The 18,878-nt window shown below is 61.2% G+C and overlaps 1 protein-coding gene across 6 annotated transcripts; it reads right to left on the bottom strand.

Annotated features, from left to right (window-relative positions):
• Positions 1-961: 961 nt before the first annotated feature.
• GRIN2C (glutamate ionotropic receptor NMDA type subunit 2C) lies at positions 962-18,265 on the bottom strand. 6 transcript variants are annotated; one of them, XM_043905529.1, is made up of 14 exons: positions 18,005-18,265; positions 17,088-17,369; positions 12,291-12,704; positions 9,578-10,176; positions 9,158-9,272; positions 7,199-7,410; positions 6,874-7,039; positions 6,429-6,582; positions 6,000-6,125; positions 5,429-5,658; positions 4,899-5,059; positions 4,219-4,406; positions 2,908-3,140; positions 962-2,476 (listed from the first exon to the last, which is right to left on the bottom strand). In XM_043905529.1, the coding sequence occupies exons 3-14, from the start codon at positions 12,687-12,689 to the stop codon at positions 1,376-1,378; spliced, it is 3,684 nt and encodes a 1,227-aa protein (XP_043761464.1). In that variant the 5' UTR covers positions 12,690-12,704; positions 17,088-17,369; positions 18,005-18,265; the 3' UTR covers positions 962-1,375. The 6 variants fall into 6 exon arrangements, with proteins under 6 accessions (XP_043761464.1, XP_043761465.1, XP_043761462.1 ...); XM_043905530.1 differs by lacking the exon at positions 17,088-17,369 and adding an exon at positions 13,589-13,753; XM_043905527.1 differs by lacking the exon at positions 17,088-17,369.
• Positions 18,266-18,878: the final 613 nt, after the last annotated feature.

The raw sequence follows: 18,878 nt of genomic DNA, 5'->3' as shown, positions 1-18,878 counted from the left end.
CCCAGCCTCCTGGAAGCCAGCAAGGAGGAGTGGTGAGGGTGAGGGCACGAGGCAGCGGCTGCACATGGCTCTGGCATCCAACACCACCCTCCCTGGCCTCTTCCCTATGACACGGAGTTAGTTTCCGCCCTGCTTCACCCAAATTGTCAGGACAGAAAGGCCCCAGGCTTCACATGCTCAGTCAGAAAAGCTCTGCTGGCACCGGTGTTTGTGGAATGAATGGAAGAAAGAATTCTGGCTTCAGTTATTGTAGGGCTAAATGTAATCACAGATGTGAAAGCACTGAAAACAGTACTCAAGAGCCATCTTTTTAGATGGTTCACAGCCAATGACATGAAGCAGAGGAAGGAGGTGGGGCTGGGAGCCCCCAAGGGAGGACAAAGAACTGAGATGTGGGACAGAATCTCTGACCTGGGGGTCCTCCCAGCCCCAGAAGTCCTGGCACCAGCGAAGCTGAGCTGTGCCTGACCCCAGAAGCCCACCCGTGCCAGGCTTCCAGAACCGGCAGGCAGTCTGAGCCCAGCACAGCCACCATGGAGTGAATACCGCTGGCCAGGAAAGCCCAGCAGTTTCCCCAGACAGACCTCCCCCCACCATCTGCACCATGACATTGTCAGGCTTCCATCGGGGCCCCTGGCAGGGCAGGGCACCCACAGACCCCTGGTGTGAGTCCTTGTTTTCAAGGACACTGAAGGATGAACGCCATCCATCAACCACCAGAGCCCCCTGCTGAGTACATTTGTCATTTTTGGCACCAGGGTGGGAGGGAGCTGACACTGTAAACCAAGTGGCTTCTGCCCGGAGTCTTCGCTCAGCCTCACTTCCTGGGTACTCCCACCCAAGGAGCTGCCCACCTGCTGTAGCCAGGCACCTCACCTGGGATACTCCCATGATGCTCCTCTCACCTAAAGGCTGCCCTGTGCCCCCCTCCGGGGATGCAGAATGAGGCAGTCAGGGCCAGTGGGTTGTAAAAGGTTGGTTTAATGTCCCAGCACTCTGAGAAAAAAAACTCCAGCCAGATGGAACAAGAAACACGTCAGCCCTGCCCCAACCCCAAGTTCCAGCTTCCATGCCTCCCACACCAAGCCCCCAGCAGCGAAGACCAGGGACCGGCTCACGGCACGGGAGGGAGACCCCGCTGCTCCCCCTGTGACTCCAGGCCAGGTGGGAAGGGATTTGCATAAGAAGATAGCAGAAGCCCAACCCGCAACAGGACTGCGGCTGCTGAGGTCACCGGGCTGACCGTGAAGATATCATCTGTCACTCGGTTGGATTTCAAGACGGAAGCCAGGAAGGCCGGAGACCACCTGCCCTCTAACTGCTGGCAGCGCCAGGCAGAAGATCCAGCTGAACAGGAACCAGAGGACCTGAGCCCTCATACTTCTGACTCCAAGCTGGAGATCCGCCTCCAGGTGCAAGGCGGCGGAAAGTCGTGTGTCCCACAGGCCGCCCTGCTGACCCCTTCCAGTTCCCCACCGCCGCTGTATTCTGGGCTCAGCCCCAGAGTCCTGTGTCTGTGTCCCGGAGGCCCCCAGGCCCCAGGGAGCCAGGGGCCATGGGCAGCACAGGGTGGGAGGTGAGGGCAGACAACCCCCCAGCAGAGCGGCAGGTGGGCATGGGCGTGGAGGCAGGCGTGCGGTCTGTGCGCCCAGGCGGGGGGCCCGGCCCACAGCCCGTCCTGGCAGGCCTCGCGGTACGACGGCAGCCGCATGGACTGCGCGGGTATCAAGCGCCCGCAGGCCGGGCGGGCACAGCGGGCGGGCCCGGAACTGGGCCGAGTGAAGGCTTCGGCCACTGAGCTGGGCAGGGAAGCGTGGCGCGGGCGCGACCCCTGGGCCCATGCCGCGCGCAGGAGGGCCTCCCGCCGGGCCAGCTGCTCCGGCCCGAGCAGCGGCAGGTCCTCGGGCTCCGGGGGCTCCGGGAAGAGCGGCAGGAAGGGGCGTCCGCACCGGTCGGCGCGAGGGAAGGAGCTGTAGTGGCCGCGCTCGGGCGACAGGGGACGCTCCGGGTGCGCACGCCGCTCGGAGGCCGAGAAGCGCCGCCCGCGCCGCCCCGGCCGCAGCGGCCACCGCGCCTCCCAGGCCCGCCGGCCCGACGCCCGGGAGACGTCGGGAAGGGCGGGCCGGGGCGTCGGGGGGCGGCCCGAGGGCTGCGCGGCCCTGCGCCCCAGTGCGGCGCGGTCCTCGTCCGGCGGCCTCCAGCCCGTAGGGCTCGGCTCGCGGGGAGGACCCGGGGTGGGCGGCCGCGGGCCGGGGCAGGCGGGCGGCGGGGGCGCAGGGCGACAGCCGCCCCAGCTCTCGATGGTGCGCGTGGCGCGGTCCAGGGAGCTGCTCACCCCCGCCGTGGTCACCATGTCGCGCGCCGCCTGCAGCATCTTGAGCACGCTGGCCTGGGCCGAGCCGGCGGTGAGGTCCGGGCTGGGCGGGCGCGCGGGGCTGGCCAGGCTCTGCACGCCGCTGAAGCAGCTGTAGATGCCCTGGGCGGAGGGAGGGGGTAGACCCGCCGTGAGCCGCGCCCTGCCCTCCCGGACCGCCCCCACGCCGCACGCCCCTCGCCCAGGTGGGATCCATCAACTCAGGCATCTCTAAGTCCCAGGAAGAAACTAACATTTGTTAGGCGCCTCTTATATAAGGTCCCATTGGGAGCGTTTACAGAGAAGCTGAGGCGCCAAGAGATGAACTCCTCTTAAACTCACACCGCTTGTAAATAAATGGCAGTGAGGACTCTGGACCCAGGTCAGCCTGGTTCCAGAGTCCTGCCCTGCCTGTTGGAGAAGGGCTCTGCTTCTCATCTGCCGCGTGATGCTGGCAGGCCATGCCACCTCTCCGGACCTCAGTTTTTTACATCTGTAAACGGGGCCAGGGGCCAGGTGGGTTGGTGCCTGGCTGGGGCAGGGCGGGCACCCACCCTGCTGAAGGCCAGCAGGAAGTCCAGCCGGGACGTGTTGGGCACAGAGTGTCGCAGCTTCCAGTAGACCAGGTGCTCCCAGGCGAAGACCAGCAGGGCCAGCCCCATGGCCACAAGCAGCATATAGAAGACGCCCGCCATGTTGTCGATGTCCAGCTTGCTGCTCATCACCTCGTTCTTCTCATTCTGGCAGATCCCCGAGAGCCACACCGTCTCCAGCTTCTGGGTCTCCCCTGGGGGCGGGGGTGGGTGCGCATCTGGCTCAGGGAGGACCCTTCCAGCGCTCACCTATGCCTGGAGTGAGGAGGGGTCTGGGGCCAGGGTACCACCCACCTGTAGGACTACACAGGGATCCAGCCCTACAGGGAGGATGGGGGGAAGGGTGTCAGTAAGCAGGACGGAGGAGACCAGAGTGGGACCTGGGCGGGGGTGGCAATGCCAGCCTCTGACACGCTCACCTCCCACATGCCCAGTAAAGGCTTGTTGACTGGGTAAATGTTATCATTCATTTATTCGTCAAAGACTTATTGATCACTTGCATGCCAGGCGTGGAGCTGGGCACACACAGACAAAAGACCTAGGCCCCCAAGGAGGCTGCAAACACCTTCACTGGTATCACTCACATTACTCTGCAGCAATGATGGAAAACCAGTTTCTTTATCTAACTGGGACTCTAAATTCAAAGCTCTCTCTGGGTCTCGGAGCAGCCTAGCTGGACCGCTCAAGGGTGTGAGTTCTCAGTACCAAGGCCAGCCTGGGCCGGGGCTCTGGGATTAGGCTGGCTCTTGACACCGACCCCAGATCATCTCAAGATGGGAATGGAGAGAATTCCCTGACTGTCCAGTGATTAGGACTCCATGCTTCCACTGCAGGGGGCACAGGTTCAATCCCTGGTCAGGGAACTAAGATTTCACATGTCCCAAGGTGCAGCCAAAATAAATTAATAAATAAAAGATAGCTGTTGTTTAAAAAAAAAATGGAAATGGAGGGGAGGGGTCTTGGGAAAAAGTAAAGGAGTTCAGACTCCCCACCCCACCCCTGCTATGTGGCCTGAGCTCCTTCCTTCAGGGACTCCCCGACTATTCCCTGCTCCCTCCTGGCCAACTCAGGTCTCCCTCCAGTTGTTCCTAATGCCCCTACCCAACTACTGTGCCAGCCTCCCACCCCCAGAGCCTCTCTCCCTGCCAACAGGCGCTGGGCACTCAGAGGACAGCAGTGGAGATGCTAACCAGCCACCACGCAGCTGTCCCGGCCACGGGCTTTGTCAACCACGCAGGACCCACCCCGGCCCCCACCAGAGGCTGCACCCACCGTCTCCCAGGAACTGTAGGAGCGCCAGGTCTATGGCCCGCTTCCAGTGGGAGTCCTTCTGCATGGCGATGCCATAGCCGGTGGTGGCAAAGACCTTGCCAGAGCCGATGGTGACCAGCTTGCAGCCCTCGTCCTTGCCCGCCATGTAGTTGAGGACAGCGGCGTCATAGATGAAGGCATCCAGCTTCCTGGGGGACAGGCTGAGCCCTCAGGCTGGCGATCAAGCAAGGTGCAGGGCACCAAACCCGGGGCCTGATGGGGATCTGGGCCATGTGAGCCCACTGGCCACCACCCGGGCGGGGTGGGGAATGGGCAGAGCTTTCTCTTCCCTGGGGTCCTGGATGCAAAGAAGCTCCCTCCCACGGCTTGGGAACCCCACCTGCCTCCTCTTCAGAGACTCCAGGGGGCTCTCTGCCCCTGGAGGACACACCCTCTCTGCCCTCCAGGCCCCTAAAGACCCTAAGAAGGTCATAACCAACACTTGGGGGCAAGGCTGAACCCTGGTCAGTACCACAGCTGCGCCCCTGGGCTTTGGTGGGTTGTCCATTTTTGTCTCACTCTGCCCCTCCCCAGGAGTCCTACAAGGCAACCCAGTCTCACCGTCCCCACCCTGGGTCTCTCGGGGAGACACGTGGGTAGAGACAGTGAGAGGGGAGGGAGGTGCAGGGCTGCAGACCCACCCCATCTTGAGGCTGGTCAGCGCGTCCTCCACCGAGCGCTGGTTGAACTTGACCATGTGGGTGTGCATGTCGCGGTAGTTGCTGCGGATGTTCCGCTCCGTGCTGCCGTTGGGCACGGTGCCAAAGCGGAAGGGTGGGTACTGATCCTGTGGCCGCTGGAACTGTGGGCACAGGGCGGCTGTCGGCATTCCTGACCCTTCCTCCGACCTTCCAGGCGCCAACACCCCCAACCCCATCCCCACAGCCTGGACTTGCACAGGAACGGCAGAACTGTCTTAGAGACCGACTGCGCCAGGTCTGTCTAAAGATGAGGACACGGAGGCCAGGACAAGGAAAGATGCACTCAAGACATACTAAGTGGACTTAAGCCATCTCTCCCCTCCCCAGGCTCCCTGGCTTCTTCCTGCTCCCGCCTCCAGTTCAGATTCCTCTGATTCCAGCTGTCCTGCGTCCCACCCAAGGCCTGCCCCTGCCTGCCTGCCCGTGGCATCCCCCGCCCCGCCACCCTCCAACAGCAGGGGCTTCAGAACCTTCTTATCACTGAGTCCGGACACGGTGTCGATGTACTGCTCCTGGATCATGAAAGCGGCCAGGTTGGCAGTGTAGCTGGCGAGGAAGATGACGGCAAAGAAGGCCCACACCAGCACCATGATCTTGCTGGTGGTGCCCCGGGGGTTCTCGATGGGCACCGAGTTGTTGAAGACCAGCGCCCAGAGCAGCCACACGGACTTGCCGATGGTGAAGGATGGGCCCCCCAACCCTGGGGGCGAGAGGGTAGACGCTGGGGCACAGAGGGTATCAGGTCCAGCCCACCTGAGTCCAAGGCTCCTGTCTCCACTAACCCCATCCCTGGCCATCCCCACCCCAGAGCACATCAACTCACTTTGCTTCCCCCTCTCATGTATCTGATGGGTCCCCTGCATGTTGTCTGAAGGCCAGGAATCCCCCCAGGGGGCATTCTCTGAAAGGCTCCCCCCACCCCACTGCCCCATCCTCTCACCCTCTAACCTCCCCCCCAACCCCTCTACCCATAGCCCTGAGCCCACCCCTCCGGGAAGCTCCAAGCCTGCTCCGTCCTCCCAGGCCCAAGTGGGAGCTTACTCTTGCCGCTGGTGAGGTTCTGGTTGTAGCTCACGGGGCTGAAGTACTCGAACATGAAGACAGTGATGGCCACAACCGTCAGGCACATGACAAACATCATGACCCAGACGGCAGGGCTATAGGGCTCTGGGAACAGAGGGAGGCAGCTCAGAGGAGGCCTGGGTGCAGGCAGGTGGGTCCACGTGGTCACCAGCCCCTTGGACGGAGCGGAGGGGGGTCCCTGACTCTCAGAGCAGCGGAGCCCCAGGGGAGACACCACCCCTGGGGAGACCACGCTCCCCAGCAAGCCTTGGTCTCCACTCTCCATCTGCCCTGGGACAGGGTCCCATCACCCAGTGCTTGCCCTCCAAGGGCCCACCCCAGGCTCCACACATCCACCTGGGGGTCCCTCTGCACCACCCTCGCCCCCCACCCCGCCCTGAGCCGCACCCAGGAAGGCCGAGGGGGAGACGGTGCCATTGCTGCGGGCCACCATCACGCTGATGCCTGTCTCCACGAAGGGCACGGAGAAGTCCACAATCTCGGAGCGTTCCTCGTTGATGGTGAGGGAGCCGATGGCCATGTCCGCCCGCTTGTAGTACACCTGAGGGTCAGACCCAGATCGGAGGAGGGGCTCCCACTCCCCTCCTGGCCCCCCGGCCAGCACCCTCCACCTGAGTCCTCAGAGCTCTACCCCTGGGAGTCATCACTGGTGCCAACACATTACCCATGCCAGCTTGGAGACCCGTGGGAGCTGGGCCTGGGTCTCACCCCGACGGACCCGCAGCACAGGAGGAAACACCGAAGGGACCATCTGGGGGTGGCTGGCGGACGTCGGGGTGGGGGGCGCCGGGCAGGCAGGCGGGTGGGCTTGGGAGGCCTGGGGGCGGCCTACCTCCCCGATCATGCCGTTCCACACGCCGCGCACCCGCTTGCCATGCTTGCCGTTGGTCACCAGGTACAGGTCGTAGGAGAACCTGACCACCTTGGCCAGCTTCTTGAGGATGTCGATGCAGAAGCCCTTACAGCAGAGCTTGGTGTAGGGGGCCGCGTCACCGCTGCTGCCACCAAGAAGACCACCGGGGGTCAGAGCCAGCGGCTCTCGCAGCCTGGCGTGCGGGCCCTGCCCCGACTCCTGAGCATGAGACACACTCTCGCGCCATCACTCAGCAGCGCACGGCTCATGTCGCCCCCTCCCCGCCCCGTGTGTTCTGGCGGACCTGAAGCTGTGGTTGCTCTGCCGGCGGCAGGGCACAGTGTTGGGCACGCAGCCGCCTGTGCCAGGGTCGGGGCTCTCCACGATGACAAAGGGTCGCTCCTCCAGCGTGGCCACGGTCAGGTGCCGGCTGTCCACCACGGGCTGCAGGGAGGCACTGTAGCGAGGCCACACGGGGTACTTCATGTGGAGGATGCCGTGGTCCCAGCGCCCCACCTGCAGAAGGTGACCGGCCTCAGCCTGGGACCTTCAGCCCTACTACACCCATCCTGTAGGTATGGCTTCTGGGGGGGGAGCCTGCCAGGACCAAGAATCCCCCCACCACTCCTAGGGTCACCTGGGACAGGCCAGAGCAGGGCCTGGGTCGAGAGAGTTTGGAGAACAGGAGAGTCAGGGCAAAGGGCTGGGCACGCCCAGAAGGGAAGACCTCCCTGCAGCCTCCCCGGCCTCTGGTCCCCACACTTTCCAGTCCAGCTTCCACACTGCTGCTGGCCCAGAGAGTCTTCCTAAAGCCCAGACCTGAGCCTGTCTCTCCACGTCATTCCCCAGACCCTCACACAAAGTCCTTAGCCCAGCACTCAATGCCCTTCACACTTAGGTTTAACTTCTCTCCATCACCCCTTCCTTCTTCCCCAGTCTCCACACCCCTGACCACATTGATTAAAAATGCTCCACATCCATCTTCCCCTTGGTCTACACGAAACTAGTATCCCTTCCTGCTGGGCTCCTACTCAACTGTGTATCAGTTCAGTTCAGTTCAGTCGCTCAGTCGTGTCCGACTCTGCAACCCCATGAATCGCAGCACGCCAGGCCTCCCTGTCCATCACCAACTCCTGGAGTTTACTCAAATTCAAGTCCATCGAGTCGGTGATGCCATCCAGCCATCTCATCCTCTGTCATCCCCTTCTCCTTCTGCCGCCAATCCCTCCCAGCATCAGGGGCTTTTCCAATGAGTCAACTCTTCGCATCAGGTGGCCAAAGTACTGGAGTTTCAGCTTCAGCATCAGTCCTTCCAATGAACACCCAGGACTGATCTCCTTTAGGATGGACTAGTTGGATCTCCTTGCAGTCCAAGGGACTCTCAAGAGTCCTCTCCAACACCACAGTGCAAAAGCATCAATTTCTCGGTGCTCGGCTTTCTTCACAGTCCAACTCTCACATCCATACATGACCACTGGAAAAACCATAGCCTTGACTAGACAGACCTTTGTTGGCAAAGTAATGTCTCTGCTTTTTAATATGCTATCTAGGTTGGTCATAACTTTCCTTCCAAGGAGTAAGCATCTTTTCATTTCAAGGCTGCAATCACCATCTGCAGTGATTTTGGAGCCCAGAAAAATAAAGTCAGCCACTGTTTCCACTGTTTCCCCATCTATTTCCCATAAAGTGATGGGACCAGATGCCATGATCTTAGTTTTCTGAATCTTGAGCTTTAAGCCAACTTTTTCACTCTCCTGTTTCACTTTCATCAAGAGGCTTTTTAGTTCCTCTTCACTTTCTGCCATAAGAGTGGTGTCTATAGCCCAGGCCAAATGTTCCAACTTCTGGGAAAACTTCTCCAGTTTCCTCCTTTGAAGACAGAATCAATTTCTGCCCCTCCTCTCTACTCCCTTAATGCTTTGCAAACCTTCTTTCATAAACACGGATCTCCCCAAAGTCCATTTTTTTCCATCCATCTAGCCAACACGGCTGTGAGTTACTCCTCCAAGCGCAGGACTGTGTAATAAGAGTACTTACTAAGTTCTACAGTGGAAGGAGACCAGGGTGGTGTGGGAGCCCAGAGCAGAGGAGCCTCACCCACCCTGAGGGACCTGGAAGGCTTCTCAGTGGAGATGTTTCAGCTGAGATCTGAAGGATGAGGGGCTGGATAAGGGGCAGATGGGACTCTCTGCTCAGCTGTGGGGCAAGGAGGGGGGACACAATGAAAGGATACCGAGGGCCCCTGGGCTCACCCCCTTCTCACCATCTCCCAGAGGCGGTGCCGGTTGAGGGCAATCACCACCATGGTGGGCTGGACCAGGTACCCACCAGGGCTGAAGGAAAAGTCCCGGCCCTCCCAGGTGACATTCAGGAGGTGCCTGCGAGGAGGGGAGAAGCCAGTGCCCCCTGAGCCCTGCCTGCAGCACGGCCCAGGCCCGCACGTTCCCTCCCCCACCTCCTGCCTCATCACCACCACCAGGACCAGGGAGCATTTGTGTATTTACTGCTCTGTTTCCTTATGTTGACCCCCGAGGTCCTCCCCACACTCTCACGCCCCGCTCTTTTCTCAGATGGAGAAACTAAGGCCCAGGGAGGCGAGGTCACTTGGCCCCAGCTCACACAGCTCGGGGGAGGTGTCACAGGCAAGCCCAAACTCACGCCCATGCCCTGGGCAGGTGCCTACCTGTAGAAGGCCTCCCGGGCAGGGCTGAGGGGCCCAGGGTGGGCGCGGCAGTCCCCAGCCGGGGCGGGCAGGGCGCCGTGCTGGCGCCGGTAGCCGTGGGCGCCCAGGGCCAGGATGGCCACGCCGTCTCGGACCTTCTGGCGCAGGCTGAGGCGCCAGCTCTCGGTGACAACGCTGATGAGGCCCACGGGGAAGGCGGCAGGGGGCGTGTCGGTGCTGCCCAGCGCCAGGCTGGGCACCAGCCACACGTGCCCAGGCCCCACCAGGCCAGCCTGCGCCGCCTCAGCGAAGAGCACCTCGGCCTCCTCGCGCGAGCAGTAGGCCACCAGCACCGGGGCGTCGAGCTGGCGCAGCAGGCGCTGGGTGTGCGCGCGCGCCCCGCCGGGGCCCAGCTCCAACGTAAGCACGTCCAGCAGCCGCCAACTCAGGTAGCTGGCGTCGGCGACGGCGCGCACGCCCTCGAGGAAGAGCGCGTGGCCGGGGTGCAGGCTGGTGATCACGGCGAAGGCGCTCCAGTCGTACTCCTCCAGCACCTTGAACAGCACCTGCAGCTGCTGCTCCAGGGACACGCCCAGCTGCAGGAAGGCGGAGCCCGGTTCCTGCGGGACGGGGGGCGGGGCCTGAGCGGGGGCGGGGCCGGTCGTGCCCCGCCCCTGGGTTAAACCCCGCCCCTCGGTTGACCCCCGCCCCCCACGCCTCTGCGTCAGAAGATGCTGGGCACCCCGGCATCCCTTCATCCCTCCCTCCGGTCCCGCGCGTGGTTCTCAGCCTCTGCTGCCCATGAGAATTCCCTGGAGAGCATTTTTAAAACCCTGGTGCCTGACCAAGTCTGGACCGCAGACTGGCAGCAGCAGCGTCACCTGGGCGCTTGTAGGAATTGTAAATTCTCTGGGGCAATGCACACCTGCTGGGTCAGACTCTCTAAGGACGGCGCCCAGGGATCTGTATTTCAACAAACTCTTCAGATGACTCTATAGCCCCTAGTCCCGGCCAACGGAATGGGCCTCTCAGAAACGGTACACTGGGCGTCTGTATTTTTCTACAGCACTGTGAGAGTGGAGAGTCACCCGTGCTGAGAGACGATGTCAGGCCCAGAGGCAACTGGGAAAGCTCCATCCTCTAGGGAGCCCTGGCGATGAGAAGGTTCCTCCTCTCCCCTGCCTCGGCCACCACAAAGCGCCCTGGCCCCGCCAGACCTAGCCTGAACTAGGGCAGTCCTCTCCAAGCTGTGGGTTCCCTGCTGCCGCCCCACCCCATCACGATCTCACCACACTGCTACTCTCTCAATCTTTTAAAAAAGCAACTTCATGAAAACCCTATAAGACAAGCAAACCAGTCCCTTCAACAAACAACTTTACAAGGAAAAAAGAGAGAGGTGGAAGAGGAGACTTGAGACGGAGACTCGGAAGTGGTACCAACCGATCGCTACGTGGGACTCTAGTTTGGCTCCTGCTTCAAGTCAACAGACTTTAACATACACATTTATGACGTTCATGAGACAATGGGGGAAGATTTGAACACTGCCTGGAAGTGTTTTGCTGTTAAGGGATTTTTATTGTTTCGTAGATGGGATGATGTATGGTGGTTTTATTACTTTGTAAAGCCCTATCGTCTAGACTTGTGTACTGAGGTGTTTATGGATGAGATAAATATTACATATGGGTTTTCCTTCAAAATAATACAGAAGAAGGGAAAGTGGGTGGGGGTAAGGATAAGGCATGGTTGGCCTGGGGGTTACCTGGGATCATTAAACTCTTCTATTTTTATGTATGCTTAGAAATTCCCCATAATAAAAATATAAGCATAAAAGACGGGCAAATAGATCAGTTTCTCCCCTCAACACCGTCAGCTCCTCACTTTCTTACAGTAAAACCCAAATGTCTTCCCATGTGGTCAGGACCTCACCTCCCCCTCCAGGCTTCTGTTTCTTAAATACTCTGCTGCTTCTAGCCTCTGAGCATTTGCGCTACTGTGAACTGCCTGGAACTGCTCCTTTAGCCTAGGACACTCACTCCCACTCCACCCCCCCACACACACAACCTGTCAACCCCCCTCATCCTCCAGGTCTCAGCTTAGGTGTCACTTCTTTTTTTTTTTTTTTTTTTTTTTAGGTGTCACTTCTCAAGAGACCTTCTTCTCTGACCAGTCCCCGACCCAGAAGGGGCCCTATTGGACTCCCTCGAGGCACCCCGTGTTTTTTCTTCCAGACACTGATCCCAGCTGTGACTGCAGGTGAATGTATGTTTAGAACTTTCTCCCCCCCAAGGACAGACAGCGAGGGCGTGCCTCCCCCAGGTCTCAGACGTGACCTGCCCCCACAAGTTCTAGCCTGCAGGCCAGCTGCTTCAGATCCCATACCCAGCCTGGCACTTTGATCTGGGGTCTGGAGCCTGACCAAGGAAGGCCAGAAAAAGAGGGAGAAGGCGAGCCAGGGCTGTTTCAGAACCGGTGGGTTTTCCACCTGCCCACCCCTCATCCAGTCACAAATGCTAAAGCAGCTCAGAAAGTTTATCTTCCAGAACATAGAACCATCATTCCCACAGCCTTCCCCTCCCTCACCCATGTCCCTCTCAGTCCCCACATGCTTGCTGGGCCCACCCAATCCCACCTTCCTGGGACCCAGGCATCTCCCTGGCCCAGACTCAGCCCACACACCCAGCCCCAGCCTGGCTCCAAGCTCAAGGGATGGGAAGACATGACTTTGAACGGGCACCTTGGGAGTGAGGACCACAGCAGAGCCCCCACTGATGCTGAGGATCGGCACGTGGGTCTGGGAGGAGATGAAGTCCAGGATCTGGGCCACGGCCTCGGTGCCCACGTTGTCCTCAAAGACGATGCCATGGACCCGGGCAGCCCCCAGGAGCCCGCAGATCTGGGTGAGAAGACTGCTGGGGTTGGTGTTGTTGACGCCCACGGTCAGCGGCTGGATCTCCAGGGGCAAGTCCAGGAAGCTCTGGGGGGTGAGGTGGGTATGGGCCTGGGCCTGCGGGGACCCCGAGCTGCCAAACACCACGGCCACCGTCACAGTCTGCTCTCCCTGCCCAGGGCCCAGCCCTGCCCAGGCCCCGAGGAGTGAGGTAAGCAGCAGGGCCGGGCCCAGGGCCACCCTCATGTCCGCCGGAGAGTCCTGCGGAGAGAGCAGGGTAGGCACAGGCAGGGAGACGGAGGCATGGAGAAAAAACAAGAAGGACAGAGAGGAGGCGAGAGCCAGAGTCAGAGGGACAGACACCCAGAGGATGAAAGAGAAGAGGGGGGAGCCTCCCTCCACAGACAGAGGCGGACAGACACAGACAGACACAGAGAAAGAGGCAGAGAGGTTAGCTGAGTGTCCACATGCAGCCTGGAGACCGGGGTCTGGGCAGAACGTGGCCTGGACGGGTATTTATGACTTCCCTTCTGCTGCTGAACAGCACGCTTGGCTAGAAAGGCCAGACCTTTGAAACTTATCTGTCTGGGCTCTGCCCCAGGAAGGTACACATCAAACGCTAATCTGGTACCAAGTGCATGGATTTGAGTCAGGGAGACCTGAGTTCAAGTCCCAGTTCTGCCACTCACTGACTGTGTGATCTTGGGGAAGTTGCTTAGCCTCTCTGAGCCATGATTTCTTGCCTGCAATAATCCCAGGACTACATCATAGCAGTGGGAGGGCTACCCATTGTTACCAGCATCCTTATTTTCTAAGTGACAGCCCCATAGTCAGGTGAAGGAAGGCAGCTCTTGTAACACACACACACACACACACACACACACACACACACACACCTGCATCTTAAGTTGAATCTAACATCCCTGAGGACCCTGCTCTATGTAACCCTGCCTGGCACAAAGCCCCTCCTTCTGGGCTCTGGACATCCCTACCCTTCTCTCCGTGGCTTCAATTAGTAGCAGCTCTTCCACAGCAGGAGTGTGAGACCCCGCTGAGTTTTTCAGGGATTGGGGTCACCTGCAGTCCCCACAGTATCTCACACATGACTTGGGCCGTCACTGGTGTGAGGGATTTTTTAAACCTACCCCAAGGGCCTGATGTGTATCCTCCTGAAACAAGCGTCACTGCTTTGGATTGGGACCAACAGCCACGCCGGTGAGCGGTGTGCAGGAGGCAGCTCTCCCCCCCTGCTGGCCCTCAGCCACAGCTTTGCCACCCTCTCCATTCCCATCACTTCCCCGATGAAACTACTGAACGGGAGAGGGCCAAAGGGTGACCAGGCTGGGCCAGCTTTCATTTCAGAATGAGAAGACAGGATTTTTGGCAGGAGAGGGAATACTGTACTTGTTTTTGTGCCCTTGAAATCTCCCCCTGTGTAGGGTTTCCCAGTACACTGAGAATGTCAGCCCGGAGAGATTTCCCTGATGGTCCAGTAACTAAGATTCTACGCTCCCGATGTAGGGGGCCCGGGTTCGATCCCTAGTCGGGGAACTAGATCCCACATGCCACGACTAGGAGTTCGAATGCTGCAACTAAAGATCCTGAATGCTGCAAAGAAGATCAAAGACCCCACGTGTCACAACTAAGACCCGGCACAGTGGAATAAATAAATAAAAAGAATGTCAGCCTGGAGATGTGTGTGACTCTAGGGCAGGGACATAAGCCCACCATGTCCACTGCTACCTTCAATCAGAGATTTTGAATCACACCAGCAAAGGACACTGTCATGCTCCTTTCTCCTCCTGCAAGCTCTCTGTGCTCAGCTGCCCATCCCTGGGAAGCCTGAAGCCTCCCCCGTTTCTGCCTCCCAGCTCTGAGTTCCGGACCCATGCTGTCAAATATAGCAGCCACCAGCCACGTGTGATTATCAGGCCCTTAAATGAGGCTCATCCCAACGGAGGCATGCTGTAGGTGTAAAATACACACTGGATAACAAAAACTCCTCTTACAAAAAGAACACATCTCATTAATATTTTTATATTGATCACATGTTGAAGAAGTATTTTAGATACATTGATTCAGACACAATATAGTGGTAGAATTCATTTCACTTCTTTTTCCTTTTTTCTAACGTGCCTACATGTGGCTCTCATTTTGTTTCTTTCCGACTACGTGACTGTAGATGAAGGACCCAGGTCCTCCCTCAGCTCCGAGGGGGCACCGTCCCCAGAGACTGTCTCAGATGGGAAGGTGTCCTCCAGGGCTGGAATTGGCGAGGAGAGGAAGCTGGGGCAGGTTTTGCCTCTCCCCAGGAGTGATCACAGAATGCCTGTGGATGGAGGGACCCCAATCAAGGCAGTCCCCAGGCTTCAAAGAGCAATGGGAAAGGCTTCCCAATTGGCACAGTGCTCAAGAATCCGTCTGCCAGTGCAGGAGACACAAGAGACATGGGTTTGATCTCTGGGTCGGGAAGATCCCCTGGAGGAGGGAAACGGCAACCTACTCCAGTACTCTTGCCTGGAGAATCCCATGGCCAGAGAAGCCTGGCGGGCTACAGTCCACGGGGTCACAGAGTCAGACACGACTGAGCGACTGAGCACACATGCGTGGCTGATTCTCTTCGGTGTACAGCAGAAAGTAACACAGCATTGAATATCAATTATCTTCTAAATAACAATAAATTTAAGAAATATTTTTTAAAAAAAGAGCAATGGGCAGATTCCAAAAGTCTCAGCCTCCACAGTCTCAGCACCACGGGGCATCCAGCCTCCCCAGCAAGTTAGGAGGGTCAGACCCGAGCCCCAGCCTGACCCCCTCTCCCACGTGTCTCCCCCTGGCCTCCCACCTCTCGGCCTCCCATCCAGCCAGCGCCCCCACCTGCCCCACTGGCCAGAAAGAGCCCTCTGGCCGCTGCACCCCTCCTCAGACAGCACGCCTGCTCCCTGGTGCCCGCACACGCAGCCGGGACACCCTGGTCCCACGGACAGAGCCCGCCCGCCCCTCCGGGGACCTCCTCCTCCTCCAGCCTGGTGGCCAGACGGCGCACTGCCCTCACCTCCAGGCCTTTGCTCTGCTGCTCCCTCGGGCTCCAGTGACCTCTTCCCTCGGTCACACGACAAGTTCCAGAACTTTCAGAGCCCCAGGTAAATCCCTCTGCCACAGAGCCCCTGACTTAGTACCTCGCAGCTCCGGACACACAGGTGAGGACCCAGAGGGTCTGGGTCTGGTTCCAGGCTGGTTGCCCTTCCCCCCCACCACCTCCGGTCGGGGAGCTCCTGTCACTTCCGGATGCCCCCTCCCCGCTCTGGACTGTTGCCTTCCAGATCTCTGCCCACCCCCTTGCAGCCCACACCTTTCGCAAAGGGGCTGTTAATACTTGAACACTCCGACCCCGCCTCCCAAAAAAAGCCCGGGCGAGGAAGGCAATGGTCGGGTCTTCCGAGACACAGCATCACCTTGAACGGCCCGAACACCTCCGCCTGCTTAGAGCTCTTCTCTCTCTTCCCCTGCTCCCCCAATCCCAGGCAGGCTCCCCGCACACAGACAGACGTGCACACACTCTCCCACTCCAGACATCTGAGGGCCGTTCCCCCTCCCCCAGGCCGGGAACCTGGGTCCCCGGAGTCAGCCCCACCCACGAACCGCGCAGCTTTCCGGAGGAGCCGAGGGACCCCAGCTGTGCGGCCCGTCTGGATCCTCCGCCCACCGGTTGAGCTACCTGCCGTCGGGTTTCCCTGTCTCCCTTCTGCCGAGCGCCAGGGGAGAACCCGGACGCCAGGGGCGAAGACCACCCCTCCACCTTGCCGCCACTGTCGCGGGCACCGAGGTCTCCCTCCTGCAAGACTAACTCCCCCCACACACCCTCGCCGCTGATTCCATTCGGACCCCCGGGGAATCTCTTACACTCGGGCTGTGAAGTTCGGGGTATTTTTAGGCCAGCGATAAATAATTCATAGGGAACGTGGCATCAGGCTCCCCCAGTGGGAGGAGGGGGCGCGAGCGGCGAGAGCCACTGTCACCCGCGGCTCAAGGACACTTGCGATGCGGCGGAGCCGACTCCGGACGCCGGGACCCGCGCCACGCCTCCTGGCGGCCAAACTGGGCACCACGCACCCGAGCCCCCCGCCTCGCCGCTGCCCTCTGCGGACCTCCCTGGCTCCTAGGTCCCCATCCCCGCTGCCCCCAAGCTGGATCGCGCCCCAAGCCCCGCGGGTGGGGAGAACCGAGCTCGCCTGGCAGGTGGGGCTGTGGGCGCCGTACCAGCTCAGTCCTGCCCTAGGGCAAATCCAGGAGTCAGGTTCCCGGTCTTACTGGGTCCTCTTCACGTTAATATTCGAATTCCTAGTACCGAGTTTAGGAGCAGCTTAGAAGCTGACTGGCGCAGCCAGAAACTAGACGGGCTCTGAGACAGAGCAGGCATCCCCACCCCCCAAGTTCCCTTCCTCAATTTCGGGGATGAAGCCAGGGCGGTGCGCTTTGGGGAGCTGGGGACCGAGCCCGAAGTCCCTCCGGGGGAGCAGGGCTAGGACCAGTAGGGTGAGCGTCAGGGCCCGGCAGGAACTCCCCCTTCGCTCACCCGGCAGGACCTTTCCATGGCTCGTGGGATGCACACTTGGGGATTTTCTGGCCTCTGGGTGACTTTACCTTCGCATGGCCCTAGCCCTGCCCGCCTGGGCCTAGGCATGAATCTCTTTCTGCAGCAGGAGACTTGCGGCCCCCCTTCCCCGCCGTCGGGGATCCTGGTCGAAGCCCGGGGAGACCAGAGCAACGTGCTGGTGCGGCCACCAAGGCCCAGCGCACCGGAGCGCGGGGGTGGGGGGGCTCTCGCCTCTCCCAGGTCTTCTTCGCCCACCCTTCGTCTCCCAGCCGGGCGCCGGGCCAGCGTTTGGGGAGATCCCACCACCCCGTGAAGCCCACTCTGGTTCCCTGAGGTCAGAGGAGGGAGGTTGCATGGAAGGAAGAGCTGGGAGAGGGGGACCTGGGGAGGGGGGGGCGGGGCTGCGAGGGCAGATGCTCTGCTGACCTCCGGGAGCAGGCGGCCGGCTCCTGGCGCCACCGACGCCCCTTTCGTCCTCTCTGCTCCGCGCCCTCTCCAGCCCCCTTCGCTCTGGCTGAGCTCAGCCACAGCTCCAGCTCCCCAAGCCCCGCCCGGCTTCCCGCAGCAACAGTTGCGGGGCTCGTAGCCCCGACTCCTGCGTCCGCGCACCGCACCCTCCCCAGCGGTGCCGCGGCGCCCGGCGAAAAAGGGAGCCGGAGGGCTCGGCGACCCAGGAGACGAACGTCTTGGGCGCCTCGCCCTCGTCCTTCCCTCGCGTCCGCCGCGCGCGCCTGGCACCTCGGCCTCTCTCCCACACCTCGTCCCCGCCCGCCTGGGTCTGAACCCCCAGGCTGGGTGCCCCAGGTCCCGGCCCCCCAGCTCCACCCGCCTCGGGGTCCGAGCGCCCGCCAGACTCTCCCCTGTGGCCCGCCTCTGTCCCCGCCGTCCTTGCCCGCGAGGCGCCGGAGCCCAGCCCCAAGTTGGCGGCGAAGTTGGCGCCCCCCGCTAGCCACCCGCCACTCACCGGGAGGAAGGGGCGCTGCGCCCGCGCCGGCCGCCTCCCGCGCGGTGCGAGTCCCGGCGCCTCGGCTCCGCGCGCTGGCGCGCTCTGTCCTAGCTTGGCGGGCGCCTGGGCAGGGGCGCCTGCGGGGCCGGTGCCCGTGGCGCGGCCTGCCGGGCTGGGGCCGGGCCCGCCCCCGCGCCCCGCAGCCCGCGCCCCTCCCGTGGCCCGCTCGGCGCCGGGTTCCGTCCCGGGCTGGGCGGCGCGCCGCGCCTCCGGCTCCCGGGTCTCGCCAGCCGGCTGTGTCGGAGCGCTGGCCGCCGCCGCCGCCACCCGCGCGGGCCCGCCCCACCGGGGCCCGCCGCCTCCGCCCCGCCCCGGCCGGCCCACCCCACCGGCGCGTCCCTTCTTCCCAAGTCCCCAGACCCCACAGCCTCGGAGAAAACAGGCTGCCCGCAGCCCTGGGTTCGAGCCCCAGGCTTACTGGGTGTGTGACCTTGGGCTGGTTAATTTCGAGGATTCCCCCACCCCCACCCCACCCCCAGTCTGTAAAGTGAGGCCGGCAGCTTGGGGGGCTGGTAGAAAGATGATGAACACGCTAGGGACACCGGGGTGCTATTTTTCAAAGATCTATCTGGCTGGAGAGCAACAAGGCGGTAAGGCGTTGGGAGTGAGAGCGCGGGGGACCCGGGCCAGTCCGAGGGGCCCCAGGGACGCACCGGGCAAGCGGCCGCCCGGCGCCCTGGCTCCCACTTTTTGCAAGAGCACTTGGTTGTGCTGGAGACAAAAACCAGGGACCGGGACCCGACAGGAGGGCGAGCGGAGCGGGCAGGCTGGGGTCACAGGGTGCCTGCAGGGCGGGCAGAAGGCAGGCCGGCCGCAGCAGCAGGGCCAAGCT

The sequence above is a fragment of the Cervus elaphus genome, chromosome 5 (genome assembly GCF_910594005.1).
Source record: "Cervus elaphus chromosome 5, mCerEla1.1, whole genome shotgun sequence".
Lineage (NCBI taxonomy): Eukaryota > Metazoa > Chordata > Mammalia > Artiodactyla > Cervidae > Cervus > Cervus elaphus.
The sequence above is the reverse complement of the archived record's forward strand: the minus strand, read 5'-3'. Positions and strand labels throughout refer to the sequence as shown.